The following is a 21,899-nucleotide window of genomic DNA, read 5'->3' on the forward strand; positions in this document are numbered from 1 at the left end:
CGGAGCTGTTTTCTCGCAACTGTGAGTTTATATCCCACAATTCAGCCGGTTTCTCGCAAATTGAGGGATATAAACTTGCAATCGCTAAAAAAGTCAGAATTATGGGATACAAACTTGCAATTGCGAGAAAAAGTCAGAATTATGGGATATAAACTCACAATTGCGAGAAAACGGCTGAATTGTGGGATATAAACTCACAATTGCGAGAAAACGGCTGAATTGTGGGATATAAACTCGCAATTGCGAGAAAACGGCTGAATTGTGGGATATAAACTCGCAATTGCGAGAAAACGGCTGAATTGTGGGATATAAACTCACAATTGCGAGAAAACGGCTGAATTGTGGGATATAAACTCGCAATTGCGAGAAAAATCTTGAATTTTCAGATACTGAAAATTCAAATACACAACTTGCAATAGTGAGAAAAAAGTGAAAATTGTTAAATATAAACTTGAATTGCCTTGACACAATTGCCTTGTTTATTTTTTGTTCCATGAAAGAAACAAGCTTTCATATAAAAAATACATTTTAGAGCAGAACTAGAAAACCGAATATTCACTATAGCCAAAAACATGACGTCGAGTTCTGATACAGATTCATTCCTTTATTAAGGTTCAGATATTGTTGCACAGGAATGTAGAGTAAAAAATACTTGTGATTAAAAAATCTGTTACAATGAATCAACTGAAACGTTCAAAAATTTCAGGCAACAAAGCAAAATAAAAAAATATACATATGTATATAGTATAGGTGGACTCGCGCGGGTAGCAGAGTCCAGAGCGCACGAGCCGCCCAAAGCTCAGCGGTTATTATTCATATTCTTAAATACTGATCAAGAGAATAATGCTTTGTTCTGTACAAACGAGAGGACGGAGGACAGAGACAGAAGGCCTTCCCCTGCCGGATCATTGCCTAACGCCTCACGCATCCGCACCTCGGGATCATCCGAGGGAAGAGCTTTACACACCAAACAAAGGATGAAGAGAGTGAGATGCTTTTTATTATTGTAGTGCTATCATTAGAGTTGGATTAAGTCTGTGCAGCCTTTCTTGCAGGATCATTCATGGAGAACAGAGAAGAGGATGAGCCGCGTCGTCCGGTTACGCGATCGCTTTGGCTTCCGGTAAGAACGCCTCCCAATACTTTATTAGCTGAAACACAGAGACAAGAGAAACAACACATGAACCTTTCCATGGTTCCGATCAGGAGAACACGGTTCTTCACTCTGATTGGTTGACCTTTAACCCTCATGTTGTGTTTAGGTCACTTTAACCCGGAGAGGATTTTCTTTACACCGGAAATCCTACAAAAGGTTCTATATGTATATTGTGAATATTTTCAGGATACAGCTTTAATTAAATTATTTGTTTTAATTAATTTTATTCTGATTACATTTTATGGATTAAGCAGCTCATAAACATACTTTATCACCAGAAAGAATTGAAATAACCCATTAAACATGAAAGTATTATGCAATCATGTAAGACATTTCTGCTTATATAGAACCTTTTGGGCATAAAGGGAGTCAAGAACCCTAGAGTTCAATATATTAGAACAACATTGAACTTTTATTCGAAAACTGTGTCTTAACCAGACGTGATGCGCTAATTCCAGCGACAAGCAGTTTTCTGTCACAGCCAATCAGAAGAGTGTGTGGGCGGAGTCTCTCTGCAAGCACACAGCACTCGCAACCAAATCAATAAAAAAAATCAGCCAATCAGAAGAGCTTGTGGGCGGAGTCTTTCTGCAAGCGCACAGCACTCGCAACCAAATCAATCAAAAATCACAACCAATCAGAAGAGAGTGTGGGCGGAGTCTCTCTGCAAGCGCACAGCACTCGCAACCAAATCAATAAAAAAATATCAGCCAATCAGAAGAGCATGTGGGCGGAGTCTTTCTGCAAGCACACAGCACTCGCAACCAAATCAATAAAAAAAATCAGCCAATCAGAAGAGCTTGTGGGCGGAGTCTCTCTGCAAGCGCACTGCACTCGCAACCAAATCAATCAAAAATCACAACCAATCAGAAGAGCTTGTGGGCGGAGTCTCTCTGCAAGCGCACTGCACTCGCAACCAAATCAATCAAAAATCACAACCAATCAGAAGGGCTTGTGGGCGGAGTCTCTCTGCAAGCGCACTGCACTCGCAACCAAATCAATCATAAATCACAGCCAATCAGAAGAGCTTGTGGGCGGAGTCTCTCTGCAAGCGCACTGCACTCGCAACCAAATCAATCAATAATCAGCCAATCAGAAGAGCCTATAAAAGGTCACGCAAACTCACATTAAGATTTAACATTAAATAAAGCACATAATCAGTAGCTGATATTATCATTATCACACTTTGTATGTTGTTGTTCCAGCCACGGCATCACAGAAATACAACCGTTTCTAAAATCGAATGGCCGCGTATCACCGCCGCGGCGTCACGTCTGGTCAGGACACAGTGTAGAGTGCGGTTAATGCCGTTTCACTGGACTAAACCTCACTGCCGGTGCTCATTCACTCAATTAGCACAGGTTTTGCTAATGAAAGAAAGTGCGCTGATAAAAAGGTGGAATCCAGTATTTGGTGATGGAGTCGAGATTCATATATTCAGCTCGAGGGTTCGACACGTACCTGCTGTTGTGTGTGAACTAGTGACTCCAGATATTTAACGATGACGACTTTGAAATCCTTCACTCTGTCCTTCTGTGAGGAGAAAAAGACACTCGTCAGAGAAACAAGCGTTTGGTGTGTTAGCGGCGAGAGCACACACACACACACACACACACACTGACGGCTGAACTCACCTCGAATCTCCCAACCTCTCGCCGGATGATTTTAGAGATCTGCTCAAAATCTCTTTCACCCTGCTGCACTTTCCCTTCCCACTAAACACACACACACACACACACACACACACACGAGACATGCTTTAGGAATAAGAGCTGAAAAACAGTCCGTCTCAAGCAGAATTAAACTCACGTCAGGTCAGAGGATCTAGTGGGCGCATGATTATCATTTATGGATGAGAGTGATGATCTATAATGAATCCTGCATTACAACTACAAATAAACAACACAACACATCAGCCAATGTACATTAAACACACAACTCAGCTGTTAAAGTGAGAGATGTAGTGTGTGTGTAAGCATGTCGTGAGCGTCTGATGAACCCATAATTAGGCTTTGATCTGCATGATGCAAATATAAGTGGCATGAAGAGTGTAAAAGAGCAGGCGTGAAGATGATGATGATGATGATGATGAAGACAGCAAATAAAACCAAAGCCACAGTCCTACCTCCTCGATCTCCTTCGTGGGGCGTGACGGGGAAAATGCAGAAATTAAAGAGGCTGAAAATGTTTCGTGCTTAAAAGAATCAATAACTGTCATGAACTCTTGCAGCTGTCGTGGGTTGAAGGAACAGTAGAGATATGAATGAACCGAAGGGAGGGAAGGAAATAAACATGCGGGATAATTCCCATCATCCCCGGCGCCGCTCACAAACTCAAGCTGTGTCACAAATATAGAGCAATAATATCATTTTTTTAATAACAGTATTATTTAGATATTTTATGTGCAATAATATTTGACTAGTTATGTCTTAATTAATTACTAATTATTGCACTGTTTTTATTCTTACATTGTCTATTCTAGTTTTTTGTATTCCTATTATGTATTTATTGGTGAAGCTGCTTAGACATGCACCCTAGTTTCTCATGTTTTTATTGATTAATGTTTTTATATTGTGTTTTGACCGGATCTTAGTATTTAGTTTCGTTCCTTCATGTAAAAATGTGTGTGGAATGACAATAAAAGACCCTTGAACCCTTGAAATGACGCTTTACGCACTATGTAGGCGACCAGCTTGTGTGTGAGGGTTATAAGGTTATTTTATTTAATAATCACTGGCTACATAATTAAAGCTGCGACTTTTCAGACTTCTTTTGTTGTTAATTACGTGCTTCATCCACTGAACTCTTTCTTGCTGGAATTTTCAACACAATATTTGCACTATTTATTCTACAAAATGTCCGAAATATCAATTCAAAAACCGAAACCGAAAACCGAAAATGACTCTTTTCCAACTTATTTTAAAATAGTTTATTAATTTAATTTAAAGTCCCCCGTAGTCAATAATTTGATCCTTTAAAACTCATCTTTGATCACCAAAATGACATATTCAAACGTTTTTTCCTTGAAAAAAATTCTTCATGCCTTAAAATATATTGAATGTAACTCGACACCCTCGCCTCATTCAGTATGCGCAGCTCTATGAATATGCAAATGAGCCCACTCAGCTCAGAGATCCACTGGTTGACGATCACACGTTGATCTGATTGGTGCAATCTAATTTTTACAACAAAAGATTTTTATTTGTCAAATAAGGTGCTGTACAACAGACTTTACTTTGTAAATGAAGACTGAAAAAATATTTTTTTGTTGAATGATAATAATGTATTATTATTGTTGTTATTACTACTTTGAGTGGGACATTGTAATAAACAATAGTCAAATATTTCTGTCACAGTTTCTTCAAGTTAAGCCAAACTTTTATTTTGGCAGGCTTTTTGACGATAGTTTTCTGAACTTTTATTTTGGTTTTTGTGCATAAATAAAAATGTCAGTGCATAAGTGTGTGAATTGGGACGCATTTTTACACACAAGCTCATGAACGAATCCGTGGATCAGACGCAGCTTGCGGCTCGTGTCAGTAATATCAGTCATGCGTATCCATGAGGATCGTGTCGTGTGTGTGTGTGTGTGTGTGTGTGTGTACCTCCTTGATCTCGTCTTTGGCCTGCTGGAGTTTGTCGGGTTTGTTGGCGTACTGTAGTTTGGCTTCGGCTTCTCTCTTCCGCTGGAGCATCATCTCCGCCTCCTGCCATTTGCCCCATGTTTTCATTCGCTGGTCGAACACGCCCTGCAGACACATGACGCGTCACATGACCAGCCGTGAGACAAACCAGACGCCAAGCAAAGTCAAGCAAAGCACTTCAAGCCTGTATGTCACTATATGATGCAAGAAGTAGTTTAATAACTGAAATATGTGATGCTGTGAATCATGCAGATTTTTTTTATTCATGTTTTAGTGCTTTCACTGCCTATCTGACATCTCATATCTCACAATCAGTGCTCTGTATGTCACTATATCAGGGTTCGTACAGATACTGTAAAACTACATTTCAAGACTTTTCAAGCACTACTTTTTTAGTTTTACAGGACTACAATCAGAGATCTCACTTATTAAATAATATCTTTATTATCTTTCAAATTCTAAAAAAGGTAAATGGACACATAAAAATAAACTAATAAAATAAAATGGTACAAATAAAGAGTAACACAAGCAATGACTGTGGTAACTTAACCATTGAAAAGATACTATGACAAAGATATCGCTTTCCTTATTCAAATTTCAAACTGATTTTTGTTTTCCATTAATATAAGATTGACCTGAAGAATGAAAGCTTTATAATATACTTGGATATTTATATGAGCAATATCACACTCATAGCCATGCGAAATGGCTCAATATCAATATCAGACGGACTGCAAAGTTAATTTTGTGTGAAAAGATTCTTTGATCAATAAAATTAAACACTAATATATTTTATTTCAATAATTCATTAAAGTACCTTTTAAATATGGCTGTTTTCAAGGGTTTTTCAGGACTTAAATTTTAAAAAGTCAAATTCAAGTACCTCAAGCACAGGGATAATTCAACCAAAAAATGAAAATTATCCCATGATTTACTCACCCTGAAGACATCCTAGATGTTTATGACATTCTTCTTTCAGACGAATACAATAAGAGTTATATTAAAAAATGTCCAGGTAATGAGAGCTTTATAATGAGAGTGAATGGCAGTTTTTGTTTTGAAGTCCATAAAAGTGCATCTATCCATCATAAAAGTGCATCTATCCATCATAAGTGCATCTATCCATCATAAAAGTGCATCTATCCATCATAAAAGTGCATCTGTCCATCATAAAAGTGCATCTGTCCATCATAAAAGTGCATCTATCCATCATAAAAGTGCATCTGTCCATCATAAAAGTGCATCTATCCATCATAAAAGTGCATCTATCCATCATAAGTGCATCTATCCATCATAAGTGCATCTATCCATCATAAAAGTGCATCTATCCATCATAAAAGTGCATCTATCCATCATAAAAGTGCATCTATCCATCATAAAAGTGCATCTGTCCATCATAAAAGTGCATCTGTCCATCATAAAAGTGCATCTATCCATCATAAAAGTGCATCTATCCATCATAAAAGTGCATCTATCCATGATAAAAGTGCATCTATCCATCATAAAAGTGCGTCTATCCATCATAAAAGTGTCTCTATCCATCATAAAAGTGTCTCTATCCATCATAAAAGTGCATCTGTCCATCATAAAAGTGCATCTGTCCATCATAAAAGTGCATCTGTCCATCATAAAAGTGCATCTGTCCATCATAAAAGTGCATCTGTCCATCATAAAAGTGCATCTGTCCATCATAAAGGTGCATCTGTCCATCATAAAAGTGCATCTGTCCATCATAAAAGTGCATCTGTCCATCATAAAAGTGCATCTGTCCATCATAAAAGTGCATCTGTCCATCATAAAAGTGCATCTATCCATCATAAAAGTGCATCTGTCCATCATAAAAGTGCATCTGTCCATCATAAAAGTGCATCTGTCCATCATAAAAGTGCATCTGTCCATCATAAAAGTGCATCTGTCCATCATAAAAGTGCATCTGTCCATCATAAAAGTGCATCTGTCCATCATAAAAGTGCATCTGTCCATCATAAAAGTGCATCTGTCCATCATAAAAGTGCATCTGTCCATCATAAAAGTGCATCTGTCCATCATAAAAGTGCATCTGTCCATCATAAAAGTGCATCTGTCCATCATAAAAGTGCATCTGTCCATCATAAAAGTGCATCTGTCCATCATAAAAGTGCATCTATCCATCATAAAAGTGCATCTGTCCATCATAAAAGTGCATCTATCCATCATAAAAGTGCATCTATCCATCATAAGTGCATCTATCCATCATAAGTGCATCTATCCATCATAAGTGCATCTATCCATCATAAGTGCATATATCCATCATAAAAGTGCATCTGTCCATGATAAAAGTGCATCTGTCCATGATAAAAGTGCATCTATCCATCATAAGTGCATCTATCCATCATAAGTGCATCTATCCATCATAAGTGCATCTATCCATCATAAAAGTGCATCTGTCCATGATAAAAGTGCATCTGTCCATCATAAAAGTGCATCTGTCCATCATAAAAGTGCATCTGTCCATCATAAAAGTGCATCTGTCCATCATAAAAGTGCATCTGTCCATCATAAAAGTGCATCTGTCCATCATAAAAGTGCATCTGTCCATCATAAAAGTGCATCTATCCATCATAAAAGTGCATCTATCCATCATAAGTGCATCTATCCATCATAAAAGTGCATCTATCCATCATAAAAGTGCATCTATCCATCATAAGTGCATCTATCCATCATAAAAGTGCATCTATCCATCATAAAAGTGCATCTGTCCATCATAAAAGTGCATCTGTCCATCATAAAAGTGCATCTGTCCATCATAAAAGTGCATCTATCCATCATAAAAGTGCATCTGTCCATCATAAAAGTGCATCTATCCATCATAAAAGTGCATCTATCCATCATAAAAGTGCATCTGTCCATCATAAAAGTGCATCTATCCATCATAAAAGTGCATCTATCCATCATAAAAGTGCATCTATCCATCATAAGTGCATCTATCCATGATAAAAGTGCATCTGTCCATCATAAAAGTGCATCTATCCATCATAAAAGTGCATCTATCCATCATAAAAGTGCATCTATCCATCATAAGTGCATCTATCCATGATAAAAGTGCATCTGTCCATCATAAAAGTGCATCTATCCATCATAAAAGTGCATCTATCCATCATAAGTGCATCTATCCATGATAAAAGTGCATCTGTCCATCATAAAAGTGCATCTATCCATCATAAAAGTGCATCTATCCATCATAAGTGCATCTATCCATCATAAAAGTGCATCTATCCATCATAAGTGCATCTATCCATCATAAAAGTGCATCTATCCATCATTCTAATTTTCATTTTTGGGTGAACTATCCCCTTACGCACGTGTCCTGACTCTGCTGTATGATGCAGAGTAGTCTGATAACTGCAGTGTGTCTGCGCTCACCTTGACGGCGGTGATGAGCCGCACGTAATCTCCCAGCAGCTCGGAGAACATGAAGAAGTCGTTGCAGGCCTGATCCTGGTGCAGCGTGTCGATCTTCTCCTCCACCTCGGCCAGCTGGGACAGCGCTCGCGACAGAGCCGTGTGATCCTCAGAGTTCCCCAGCATCGCGGAGCTCTTCGCAAACGACACCGTGTTCACCGACAGCTCTGCGGACCAGAGAGGAAGAAACATTTCTTTCAAAAACATTAAAAACGTAGTTTTCCAAACTCCTGACTGTGTATAGGACCATTAATATAATTCATAAAACAATATTTGTGATGTTGTTATGAAGCGCTCACCCTTCCTGTGACACACCAGCGACTCCACACTCGCGTGAAGCTTTCTGAGCTGGACGTCCAGATTCTCGAACTGCTGCTGTTTCTCCTCAAACCACTTCAGAAACACAGAAACACTTCAGGAGGAATCATGACCGAACGAGCCTTTCCAAGCCATGCTGACGCGTCACACACAGCCATAACACAGCCATAACACAGCCATAACACAGCCATAACACAGCCATAACACAGCCATAACACACAGCCACAACACAGCCATAACACACAGCCATAACACACAGCCACAACACACAGCCACAACACACAGCCACAACACACAGCCACAACACACAGCCACAACACACAGCCACAACACAGCCATAACACACAGCCACAACACACAGCCACAACACACAGCCACAACACAGCCATAACACACAGCCACAACACACAGCCACAACACACAGCCACAACACACAGCCACAACACACAGCCATAACACACAGCCATGACACAGCCATAACACACAGCCACAACACACAGCCACAACACACAGCCACAACACACAGCCATAACACACACCCATGACACAGCCACAACACACAGCCACAACAAACAGCCACAACACACAGCCACAACACACAGCCATAACACACAGCCATAACACACAGCCATAACACACAGCCATAACACACAGCCATAACACACAGCCATGACACACAGCCATGACACACAGCCATGACACACAGCCATAACACACAGCCATAACACACAGCCATGACACAGCCATGACACACAGCCATAACACAGCCATAACACACAGCTATGACACACAGCCATAACACACAGCCATAACACACAGCCATAACACAGCCATAACACAGCCATAACACACAGCCATAACACACAGCCATAACACACAGCCATAACACAGCCATAACACACAGCCATGACACACAGCCATGACACACAGCCATGACACAGCCATAACACACAGCTATGACACACAGCCATAACACACAGCCATAACACACAGCCATAACACAGCCATAACACAGCCATAACACAGCCATAACACACAGCCATAACACACAGCCATAACACACAGCCATAACACACAGCCATAACACACAGCCATAACACACAGCCATAACACACAGCCATAACACACAGCCATAACACACAGCCATAACACACAGCCATGACACACAGCCATGACACACAGCCATGACACACAGCCATGACACACAGCCATGACACACAGCCATAACGCACAGCCATAACACACAGCCATAACACACAGCCATAACACAGCCATAACACAGCCATAACACAGCCATAACACAGCCATGACGCACAGCCATGACGCACAGCCATGACGCACAGCCATAACACACAGCCATAACACAGCCATAACACACAGCCATAACACACAGCCATAACACACAGCCATAACACACAGCCATAACACAGCCATAACACAGCCATAACGCACAGCCATAACGCACAGCCATAACGCACAGCCATAACACACAGCCATAACGCACAGCCATAACGCACAGCCATAACACAGCCATAACGCACAGCCATAACACACAGCCATAACTCACAGCCATAACACACAGCCATAACACACAGCCATAACGCACAGCCATAACGCACAGCCATAACGCACAGCCATAACGCACAGCCATAACACACAGCCATGACACAGCCATAACGCACAGCCATAACGCACAGCCATAACACACAGCCATAACACACAGCCATAACACACAGCCATAACACACAGCCATAACACACAGCCATAACACACAGCCATAACACAGCCATAACACACAGCCACAACACACAGCCATAACAGACAGCCATAACACACAGCCATAACACACAGCCATAACACAGCCACAACACACAGCCACAACACACAGCCATTACACAGCCACAACACACAGCCATAACACACAGCCATTACACAGCCACAACACAGCCACAACACACAGCCATAACACAGCCATAACACAGCCATAACACAGCCATAACACAGCCATAACACACAGCCACAACACACAGCCACAACACAGCCACAACACACAGCCATAACACACAGCCATAACACACAGCCATAACACACAGCCATAACACACAGCCATAACACACAGCCATAACACAGCCATAACACACAGCCATAACACACAGCCATAACACACAGCCATAACACACAGCCACAACACAGCCACAACACAGCCACAACACACAGCCACAACACACAGCCATAACACAGCCACAACACACAGCCACAACACACAGCCATTACACAGCCACAACACACAGCCATAACACACAGCCATTACACAGCCACAACACAGCCACAACACACAGCCATAACACAGCCATAACACAGCCATAACACAGCCATAACACAGCCATAACACAGCCATAACACAGCCATAACACACAGCCATAACACACAGCCACAACACACAGCCACAACACACAGCCACAACACACAGCCACAACACACAGCCATAACACACAGCCATAACACACAGCCATAACACACAGCCATAACACACAGCCATAACACACAGCCACAACACACAGCCATAACAGACAGCCATAACACACAGCCACAACACAGCCACAACACAGCCACAACACACAGCCATAACACACAGCCATAACACACAGCCATAACACACAGCCATAACACAGCCACAACACACAGCCACAACACACAGCCACAACACACAGCCACAACACACAGCCACAACACACAGCCACAACACACAGCCACAACACACAGCCATAACACACAGCCATAACACACAGCCATTACACAGCCACAACACACAGCCACAACACACAGCCATTACACAGCCACAACACAGCCACAACACTCAGCCATAACACAGCCATAACACAGCCATAACACACAGCCACAACACACAGCCACAACACACAGCCACAACACACAGCCACAACACACAGCCACAACACACAGCCACAACACACAGCCATAACACACAGCCACAACACACAGCCATAACACACAGCCATAACACACAGCCATAACACACAGCCATAACACACAGCCATAACACACAGCCATTACACACAGCCATAACACACAGCCATAACACACAGCCACAACACACAGCCATAACACACAAAAATTCATTTTAATTTTATTTTAATAAATATTCTTATTTGATTACAATTTATTAATGTTTTGTTTAAATCAAATGTATATTATTTTATTTTAATACATTTTCTTGATTTGAATGATTTTAATCATTTCTATTTATTTATTTTAATTAATTAATTAATATTCATTTTATTTTAATACTTTTTATTATTTAATTAAAAGTTATTTATTTTTTTAATTCATATTTATATTATTTGATTTCATTTTAAAAGATTTTCTTATTTGGTTACAATTTATTTAAATCAAATGTACTGTATGTTATTTTATTTTGAATACACTTTCTTATTAGACTACAATTTATTTATTTACATTTATATTATAATAGATTTTGATTCCTATTTGATTAGAATTTATTTATTTATTTAAATCAGATTTTTATTATTTTATCTATTTTATTTATTTTAATTCAATTCACATTTATTTGTAAAGCGCTTTTCACAATACACATCAAATCCAATTTATTTCTTTATATATTTATTTAAATCAAATGTAAGTTATTTTATTTAATATTTTCTTGTTTATTTTTATCTTATTTATTTATTCATTTAAATCAAATTGTTATTATTTTATTTTATTACATTCTCTTATTTGATTACAATTTATTTATTGAAATAAAATTTGTATTTTATTTTATTAAATTTTCTTATTAGATTACAATTTTTTTAATTTAAATTGAATTTATATTAATTTTATTTTATTGAATTTTCTTATTTTATTACAATTTATTTATTTATTTAAATCAAATCTATATTATTTTATCTTAATTATTTTTCTGAATTTGAATCCAATTTATTTACGCATATATTTTCTATAAAACAAGTTTATATTAAATTTATTTTAGTAAATGTTCTAATTTATTGGATTCCAGTTAATAGCCGTATATGTGTGTAAGGATTATTATATCCATATTTCCATGAAGGCCTGATGGATGTGCAACACTGTAAACATATTTAACTGCGTATAAAGAGCACAGACGCGTCACATGACCTCTCTCTCTCACACACACACACACACACACACAAACACACACACACACACACACACACACACACACGTCTCAAGCCAGAGAGCAGCTCATTAATTCGTCTCATTATTCAAGTCCAGAAATCAGACTCTTACCGCATCCGCTTCATTCATCTTGATTGTCATCTTGTTGACAGCGTCGGCCGCCTTGTTTACCATCCTCAATATCCCTGCGCCGCTCAGCGCCTGAGTGCTAACCGCGCGCGGCAGCTGCACAACATGACAAATAAGGCCAAACAAACCGGTTAACAGATGCGATCCCGCGGGAAGCGTTTCCCAGCGCGCCGGGAGTTTCTCCAGTCCTATACATTTCAATGCTGGTCCAATTTAATACGTTTCACCGTGGAAAACTCTCAGAGGGCCGCGCGCAAAATAGCTTTCAATCGGGCCGGAGCGTTCAGCGCGTCCCCGTCCTGCATCACACACACACACACACTCCCTGTGCCAGAGTAAAGAGTGTGAACTACACCAGCATTAATCCTGAGTCGCTCGATCACCTTCATATCATTAGAGTTATGAGCGCATCATAATTAATAACAGCCATGCCTCATGCCTCTACATGTGGTAATTCTTTGAAATACTGAAATTTCAAAAGCAGATTTATTTTAATTTAACTTATTTATTTTAGTTCAATTTTATGAATTAACAATATTTTGATATTTATTTATTAATCATTTGAAATACCTTTAAAAATAATTCAAATAAATATAAATGCTTGTTAATGTATTTATTTTAATTAATTGTTATAATTTTTATTTAAATATATTGTAACATTTATGTATTTTAATACATTTAATAATTTAATTATTATATTATTCATTACTCAATCAATTCTTTGAAATACCTTCCCAAAGCAGATTTTTTATTTATTTAATTTAGTTCAATATTACTAATTAAACATATTTTGTTAAAATAGTTATTTTAATATTTATTTATTATTCTTTGAAATACCTTTCCAAAGCAGATCTATTGATTTTGATTAAATTAATTCATTTATTTTAGTTCAATATTATTAATTAAAAATATTAAGCAAAAAATATTTATTTTATTGTTCATTAATTATTTGAAATTTGTATTATTTTTGATTTACTTACATTATTTCTAAAAATATTTCTAAAAATATATTATAATATTTATCTTATTAATAAATGAATATGTTAATAATTATTATTTAATTAATTATTTGAAATACCTTTCCAGAGCAGATTTATTTTGATTTCTTTTGATTAATTTAGTATTTATTTTAATTACTTATTATTAATTACAAGTATTCTATTCAAATATTTATTAATTAATTCTTTGAAATAGCTTTATTTATTTATTTTATTTAATGTTTTGTATAGGGACAGAATAAACACATCCATCTAATGCTCATCAGTGCTTGTATTAAAGCTAATTTACAACATTTTATAAATTACAGTTACAACAGCAATTAGTTATTTTAATTAATTTTAATGAATTATTATTAATTAAAATATTTTTTTTAATATCTTTCAAAACCAGATCTTCTTTTCTCTTCAAACTCCACGTATTAAAATATTTTTGTGATTTTGAAACTCCAGTAGTGTGCAGGATTTTATATTTTTCTAGTATTTATCGTTATTCATCCAAAGCACCAACAATTGACTCGGGTGTACAGGCACTAGATCTTCATATATACACACACTCATTGGGATCCTGTGTTGGGTCAGTACCTCTGAACTCTCCAGAAACTGCAGGACGTCCGGGTCTTTGAGCAGCGCCGGGTGTTTGACGGTCCTCATCAGATACCTGCACACACACACACACACACACACACACACACACACACACACACACACACACACACACACACACGTCCATCAGCACCAGTTCTTTAACAGACACACCTGACCTTCACGTCACTCCACGGCCTGATAAAAAGGCCATAGAAATGTCAGCGCTTCACCGAACTGTAATTTCTATTCGATTCATCAGTTTGTGAAAACCAGCCGGCCGCGTGACAGCAGCAAACGCCCGCGCTCAAACATAATTATTCACCTAATACTTGTTGCTCAACCTTTTAGCCACAAAAGACCGAACACGAGTGATCTTTGCAACGCAGGAAACAGAGAACACGAGACTCACACACCGAGAAACTCAACGCTTCTAATCAGGGAACTAATGACGGCACACACTCTTCAGTGAACTAATGACGGCACACACTCTTCAGTGAACTAATGACGGCACACACTCTTCAGTGAACTAATGACGGCACACACTCTTCAGTGAACTAATGACGGCACACACTCTTCAGTGAACTAATGACGGCACACACTCTTCTGTGAACTAATGACGGCACACACTCTTCAGTGAACTAATGACGGCACACACTCTTCAGTGAACTAATGACGGCACACACTCTTCAGTGAACTAATGACGGCACACACTCTTCTGTGAACTAATGACGGCACACACTCTTCTGTGAACTAATGACGGCACACACTCTTCTGTGAACTAATGACGGCACACACTCTTCAGTGAACTAATGACGGCACACACTCTTCAGTGAACTAATGACGACACACACTCTTCAGTGAACTAATGACGACACACACTCTTCTGTGAACTAATGACGGCACACACTCTTCAGTGAACTAATGACGGCACACACTCTTCAGTGAACTAATGACGGCACACACTCTTCAGTGAACTAATGACGACACACACTCTTCAGTGAACTAATGACGGCACACACTCTTCAGTGAACTAATGACGGCACACACTCTTCAGTGAACTAATGACGGCACACACTCTTCAGTGAACTAATGACGGCACACACTCTTCAGTGAACTAATGACGGCACACACTCTTCAGTGAACTAATGACGGCACACACTCTTCAGTGAACTAATGACGACACACACTCTTCAGTGAACTAATGACGGCACACACTCTTCAGTGAACTAATGACGACACACACTCTTCAGTGAACTAATGACGACACACACTCTTCTGTGAACTAATGACGGCACACACTCTTCTGTGAACTAATGACGGCACACACTCTTCAGTGAACTAATGACGGCACACACTCTTCAGTGAACTAATGACGACACACACTCTTCAGTGAACTAATGACGGCACACACTCTTCTGTGAACTAATGACGGCACACACTCTTCAGTGAACTAATGACGGCACACACTCTTCAGTGAACTAATGACGGCACACACTCTTCTGTGAACTAATGACGACACACACTCTTCAGTGAACTAATGACGACACACACTCTTCAGTGAACTAATGACGGCACACACTCTTCAGTGAACTAATGACGACACACACTCTTCAGTGAACTAATGACGGCACACACTCTTCTGTGAACTAATGACGGCACACACTCTTCAGTGAACTAATGACGGCACACACTCTTCAGTGAACTAATGACGACACACACTCTTCAGTGAACTAATGACGACACACACTCTTCTGTGAACTAATGACGGCACACACTCTTCAGTGAACTAATGACGGCACACACTCTTCAGTGAACTAATGACGGCACACACTCTTCAGTGAACTAATGACGACACACACTCTTCAGTGAACTAATGACGGCACACACTCTTCAGTGAACTAATGACGGCACACACTCTTCAGTGAACTAATGACGGCACACACTCTTCAGTGAACTAATGACGGCACACACTCTTCAGTGAACTAATGACGGCACACACTCTTCAGTGAACTAATGACGGCACACACTCTTCAGTGAACTAATGACGGCACACACTCTTCTGTGAACTAATGACGGCACACACTCTTCTGTGAACTAATGACGGCACACACTCTTCTGTGAACTAATGACGGCACACACTCTTCTGTGAACTAATGACGGCACACACTCTTCTGTGAACTAATGACGGCACACACTCTTCAGTGAACTAATGACGACACACACTCTTCAGTGAACTAATGACGGCACACACTCTTCTGTGAACTAATGACGGCACACACTCTTCAGTGAACTAATGACGGCACACACTCTTCAGTGAACTAATGACGGCACACACTCTTCAGTGAACTAATGACGGCACACACTCTTCTGTGAACTAATGACGGCACACACTCTTCTGTGAACTAATGACGGCACACACTCTTCTGTGAACTAATGACGGCACACACTCTTCTGTGAACTAATGACGGCACACACTCTTCTGTGAACTAATGACGGCACACACTCTTCTGTGAACTAATGACGGCACACACTCTTCAGTGAACTAATGACGACACACACTCTTCAGTGAACTAATGACGGCACACACTCTTCAGTGAACTAATGACGACACACACTCTTCAGTGAACTAATGACGGCACACACTCTTCAGTGAACTAATGACGACACACACTCTTCAGTGAACTAATGACGGCACACACTCTTCAGTGAACTAATGACGACACACACTCTTCAGTGAACTAATGACGGCACACACTCTTCAGTGAACTAATGACGGCACACACTCTTCAGTGAACTAATGACGACACACACTCTTCAGTGAACTAATGACGACACACACTCTTCAGTGAACTAATGACGGCACACACTCTTCAGTGAACTAATGACGACACACACTCTTCAGTGAACTAATGACGACACACACTCTTCAGTGAACTAATGACGGCACACACTCTTCAGTGAACTAATGACGACACACACTCTTCAGTGAACTAATGACGACACACACTCTTCAGTGAACTAATGACGGCACACACTCTTCAGTGAACTAATGACGACACACACTCTTCAGTGAACTAATGACGGCACACACTCTTCTGTGAACTAATGACGGCACACACTCTTCTGTGAACTAATGACGACACACACTCTTCAGTGAACTAATGACGGCACACACTCTTCTGTGAACTAATGACGACACACACTCTTCAGTGAACTAATGACGACACACACTCTTCAGTGAACTAATGACGGCACACACTCTTCAGTGAACTAATGACGACACACACTCTTCAGTGAACTAATGACGGCACACACTCTTCTGTGAACTAATGACGGCACACACTCTTCTGTGAACTAATGACGGCACACACTCTTCTGTGAACTAATGACGGCACACACTCTTCTGTGAACTAATGACGGCACACACTCTTCTGTGAACTAATGACGGCACACACTCTTCTGTGAACTAATGACGGCACACACTCTTCAGTGAACTAATGACGACACACACTCTTCAGTGAACTAATGACGACACACACTCTTCAGTGAACTAATGACGGCACACACTCTTCAGTGAACTAATGACGACACACACTCTTCAGTGAACTAATGACGACACACACTCTTCAGTGAACTAATGACGGCACACACTCTTCAGTGAACTAATGACGACACACACTCTTCAGTGAACTAATGACGACACACACTCTTCAGTGAACTAATGACGGCACACACTCTTCAGTGAACTAATGACGACACACACTCTTCAGTGAACTAATGACGGCACACACTCTTCTGTGAACTAATGACGGCACACACTCTTCTGTGAACTAATGACGACACACACTCTTCAGTGAACTAATGACGGCACACACTCTTCAGTGAACTAATGACGACACACACTCTTCAGTGAACTAATGACGACACACACTCTTCAGTGAACTAATGACGGCACACACTCTTCAGTGAACTAATGACGACACACACTCTTCAGTGAACTAATGACGGCACACACTCTTCTGTGAACTAATGACGGCACACACTCTTCTGTGAACTAATGACGGCACACACTCTTCTGTGAACTAATGACGGCACACACTCTTCTGTGAACTAATGACGGCACACACTCTTCTGTGAACTAATGACGGCACACACTCTTCAGTGAACTAATGACGGACACACACTCTTCAGTGAACTAATGACGGCACACACTCTTCAGTGAACTAATGACGCACACACTCTTCAGTGAACTAATGACGGCACACACTCTTCAGTGAACTAATGACGGCACACACTCTTCAGTGAACTAATGACGGCACACACTCTTCTGTGAACTAATGACGGCACACACTCTTCTGTGAACTAATGACGGCACACACTCTTCTGTGAACTAATGACGGCACACACTCTTCTGTGAACTAATGACGGCACACACTCTTCAGTGAACTAATGACGGCACACACTCTTCAGTGAACTAATGACGGCACACACTCTTCTGTGAACTAATGACGGCACACACTCTTCTGTGAACTAATGACGGCACACACTCTTCTGTGAACTAATGACGGCACACACTCTTCAGTGAACTAATGACGGCACACACTCTTCAGTGAACTAATGACGGCACACACTCTTCTGTGAACTAATGACGGCACACACTCTTCTGTGAACTAATGACGGCACACACTCTTCAGTGAACTAATGACGGCACACACTCTTCAGTGAACTAATGACGGCACACACTCTTCAGTGAACTAATGACGGCACACACTCTTCTGTGAACTAATGACGGCACACACTCTTCTGTGAACTAATGACGGCACACACTCTTCTGTGAACTAATGACGGCACACACTCTTCTGTGAACTAATGACGGCACACACTCTTCAGTGAACTAATGACGGCACACACTCTTCAGTGAACTAATGACGGCACACACTCTTCTGTGAACTAATGACGACACACACTCTTCTGTGAACTAATGACGGCACACACTCTTCAGTGAACTAATGACGGCACACACTCTTCTGTGAACTAATGACGGCACACACTCTTCTGTGAACTAATGACGGCACACACTCTTCTGTGAACTAATGACGGCACACACTCTTCTGTGAACTAATGACGGCACACACTCTTCTGTGAACTAATGACGGCACACACTCTTCTGTGAACTAATGACGGCACACACTCTTCAGTGAACTAATGACGGCACACACTCTTCTGTGAACTAATGACGGCACACACTCTTCTGTGAACTAATGACGGCACACACTCTTCAGTGAACTAATGACGGCACACACTCTTCTGTGAACTAATGACGGCACACACTCTTCAGTGAACTAATGACGGCACACACTCTTCTGTGAACTAATGACGGCACACACTCTTCTGTGAACTAATGACGGCACACACTCTTCAGTGAACTAATGACGGCACACACTCTTCAGTGAACTAATGACGGCACACACTCTTCAGTGAACTAATGACGGCACACACTTCTGTGAACTAATGACGGCACACACTCTTCTGTGAACTAATGACGGCACACACTCTTCTGTGAACTAATGACGGCACACACTCTTCAGTGAACTAATGACGGCACACACTCTTCTGTGAACTAATGACGGCACACACTCTTCTGTGAACTAATGACGGCACACACTCTTCTGTGAACTAATGACGGCACACACTCTTCTGTGAACTAATGACGACACACACTCTTCTGTGAACTAATGACGGCACACACTCTTCAGTGAACTAATGACGGCACACACTCTTCTGTGAACTAATGACGCACACACTCTTCAGTGAACTAATGACGGCACACACTCTTCAGTGAACTAATGACGGCACACACTCTTCTGTGAACTAATGACGGCACACACTCTTCTGTGAACTAATGACGGCACACACTCTTCAGTGAACTAATGACGGCACACACTCTTCTGTGAACTAATGACGGCACACACTCTTCTGTGAACTAATGACGGCACACACTCTTCTGTGAACTAATGACGGCACACACTCTTCAGTGAACTAATGACGGCACACACTCTTCAGTGAACTAATGACGGCACACACTCTTCAGTGAACTAATGACGGCACACACTCTTCTGTGAACTAATGACGGCACACACTCTTCAGTGAACTAATGACGGCACACACTCTTCAGTGAACTAATGACGGCACACACTCTTCAGTGAACTAATGACGGCACACACTCTTCTGTGAACTAATGACGGCACACACTCTTCTGTGAACTAATGACGGCACACACTCTTCTGTGAACTAATGACGGCACACACTCTTCTGTGAACTAATGACGGCACACACTCTTCTGTGAACTAATGACGGCACACACTCTTCAGTGAACTAATGACGGCACACACTCTTCAGTGAACTAATGACGGCACACACTCTTCTGTGAACTAATGACGGCACACACTCTTCAGTGAACTAATGACGGCACACACTCTTCTGTGAACTAATGACGGCACACACTCTTCAGTGAACTAATGACGGCACACACTCTTCAGTGAACTAATGACGCACACACTCTTCAGTGAACTAATGACGGCACACACTCTTCAGTGAACTAATGACGGCACACACTCTTCTGTGAACTAATGACGGCACACACTCTTCAGTGAACTAATGACGACACACACTCTTCAGTGAACTAATGACGGCACACACTCTTCTGTGAACTAATGACGGCACACACTCTTCAGTGAACTAATGACGGCACACACTCTTCAGTGAACTAATGACGGCACACACTCTTCTGTGAACTAATGACGGCACACACTCTTCTGTGAACTAATGACGGCACACACTCTTCAGTGAACTAATGACGGCACACACTCTTCAGTGAACTAATGACGACACACACTCTTCAGTGAACTAATGACGGCACACACTCTTCAGTGAACTAATGACGACACACACTCTTCAGTGAACTAATGACGGCACACACTCTTCAGTGAACTAATGACGGCACACACTCTTCAGTGAACTAATGACGGCACACACTCTTCAGTGAACTAATGACGGCACACACTCTTCAGTGAACTAATGACGGCACACACTCTTCTGTGAACTAATGACGCACACACTCTTCTGTGAACTAATGACGGCACACACTCTTCTGTGAACTAATGACGCACACCTTCTGTGAACTAATGACGGCACACACTCTTCAGTGAACTAATGACGGCACACACTCTTCAGTGAACTAATGACGGCACACACTCTTCAGTGAACTAATGACGACACACACTCTTCAGTGAACTAATGACGGCACACACTCTTCAGTGAACTAATGACGGCACACACTCTTCTGTGAACTAATGACGGCACACACTCTTCAGTGAACTAATGACGGCACACACTCTTCAGTGAACTAATGACGGCACACACTCTTCAGTGAACTAATGACGGCACACACTCTTC

At 40.7% G+C, this 21,899-nt stretch overlaps 1 protein-coding gene across 1 annotated transcript; it reads right to left on the minus strand.

Moving 5' to 3' along the window:
• Window positions 1–583: 583 nt before the first annotated feature.
• Window positions 584–14,523, minus strand: LOC130076725 (sorting nexin-2-like). The gene is made up of 8 exons (XM_056241921.1): window positions 14,442–14,523; window positions 12,844–12,957; window positions 8,541–8,634; window positions 8,203–8,408; window positions 4,762–4,905; window positions 2,791–2,871; window positions 2,618–2,689; window positions 584–1,151 (listed from the first exon to the last, which is right to left on the minus strand). The coding sequence occupies exons 1-8, from the start codon at window positions 14,508–14,510 to the stop codon at window positions 1,101–1,103; spliced, it is 831 nt and encodes a 276-aa protein (XP_056097896.1). The 5' UTR covers window positions 14,511–14,523; the 3' UTR covers window positions 584–1,100.
• Between the last annotated feature and the right edge of the window lie 7,376 nt (window positions 14,524–21,899).

Source organism: Rhinichthys klamathensis, unplaced genomic scaffold, assembly GCF_029890125.1.
Source record: "Rhinichthys klamathensis goyatoka isolate OS25496 unplaced genomic scaffold, OSU_Roscu_1.1 h1tg000685l_1, whole genome shotgun sequence".
Taxonomy (NCBI): domain Eukaryota; kingdom Metazoa; phylum Chordata; class Actinopteri; order Cypriniformes; family Leuciscidae; genus Rhinichthys; species Rhinichthys klamathensis.

Coding starts and splice junctions, on each gene's coding strand:
- LOC130076725 (XM_056241921.1), bottom strand. CDS start 14,510: ATGAGGACCGTCAAACACCCGGCGCTGCTCAAAGACCCGGACGTCCTG. Junction 12,958..14,441: donor AGTTTCTGGAGAGTTCAGAG/GTACTGACCCAA, acceptor CATGTTGTGCAG/CTGCCGCGCGCGGTTAGCAC. Junction 8,635..12,843: donor AGATGAATGAAGCGGATGCG/GTAAGAGTCTGA, acceptor GTGTTTCTGAAG/TGGTTTGAGGAGAAACAGCA.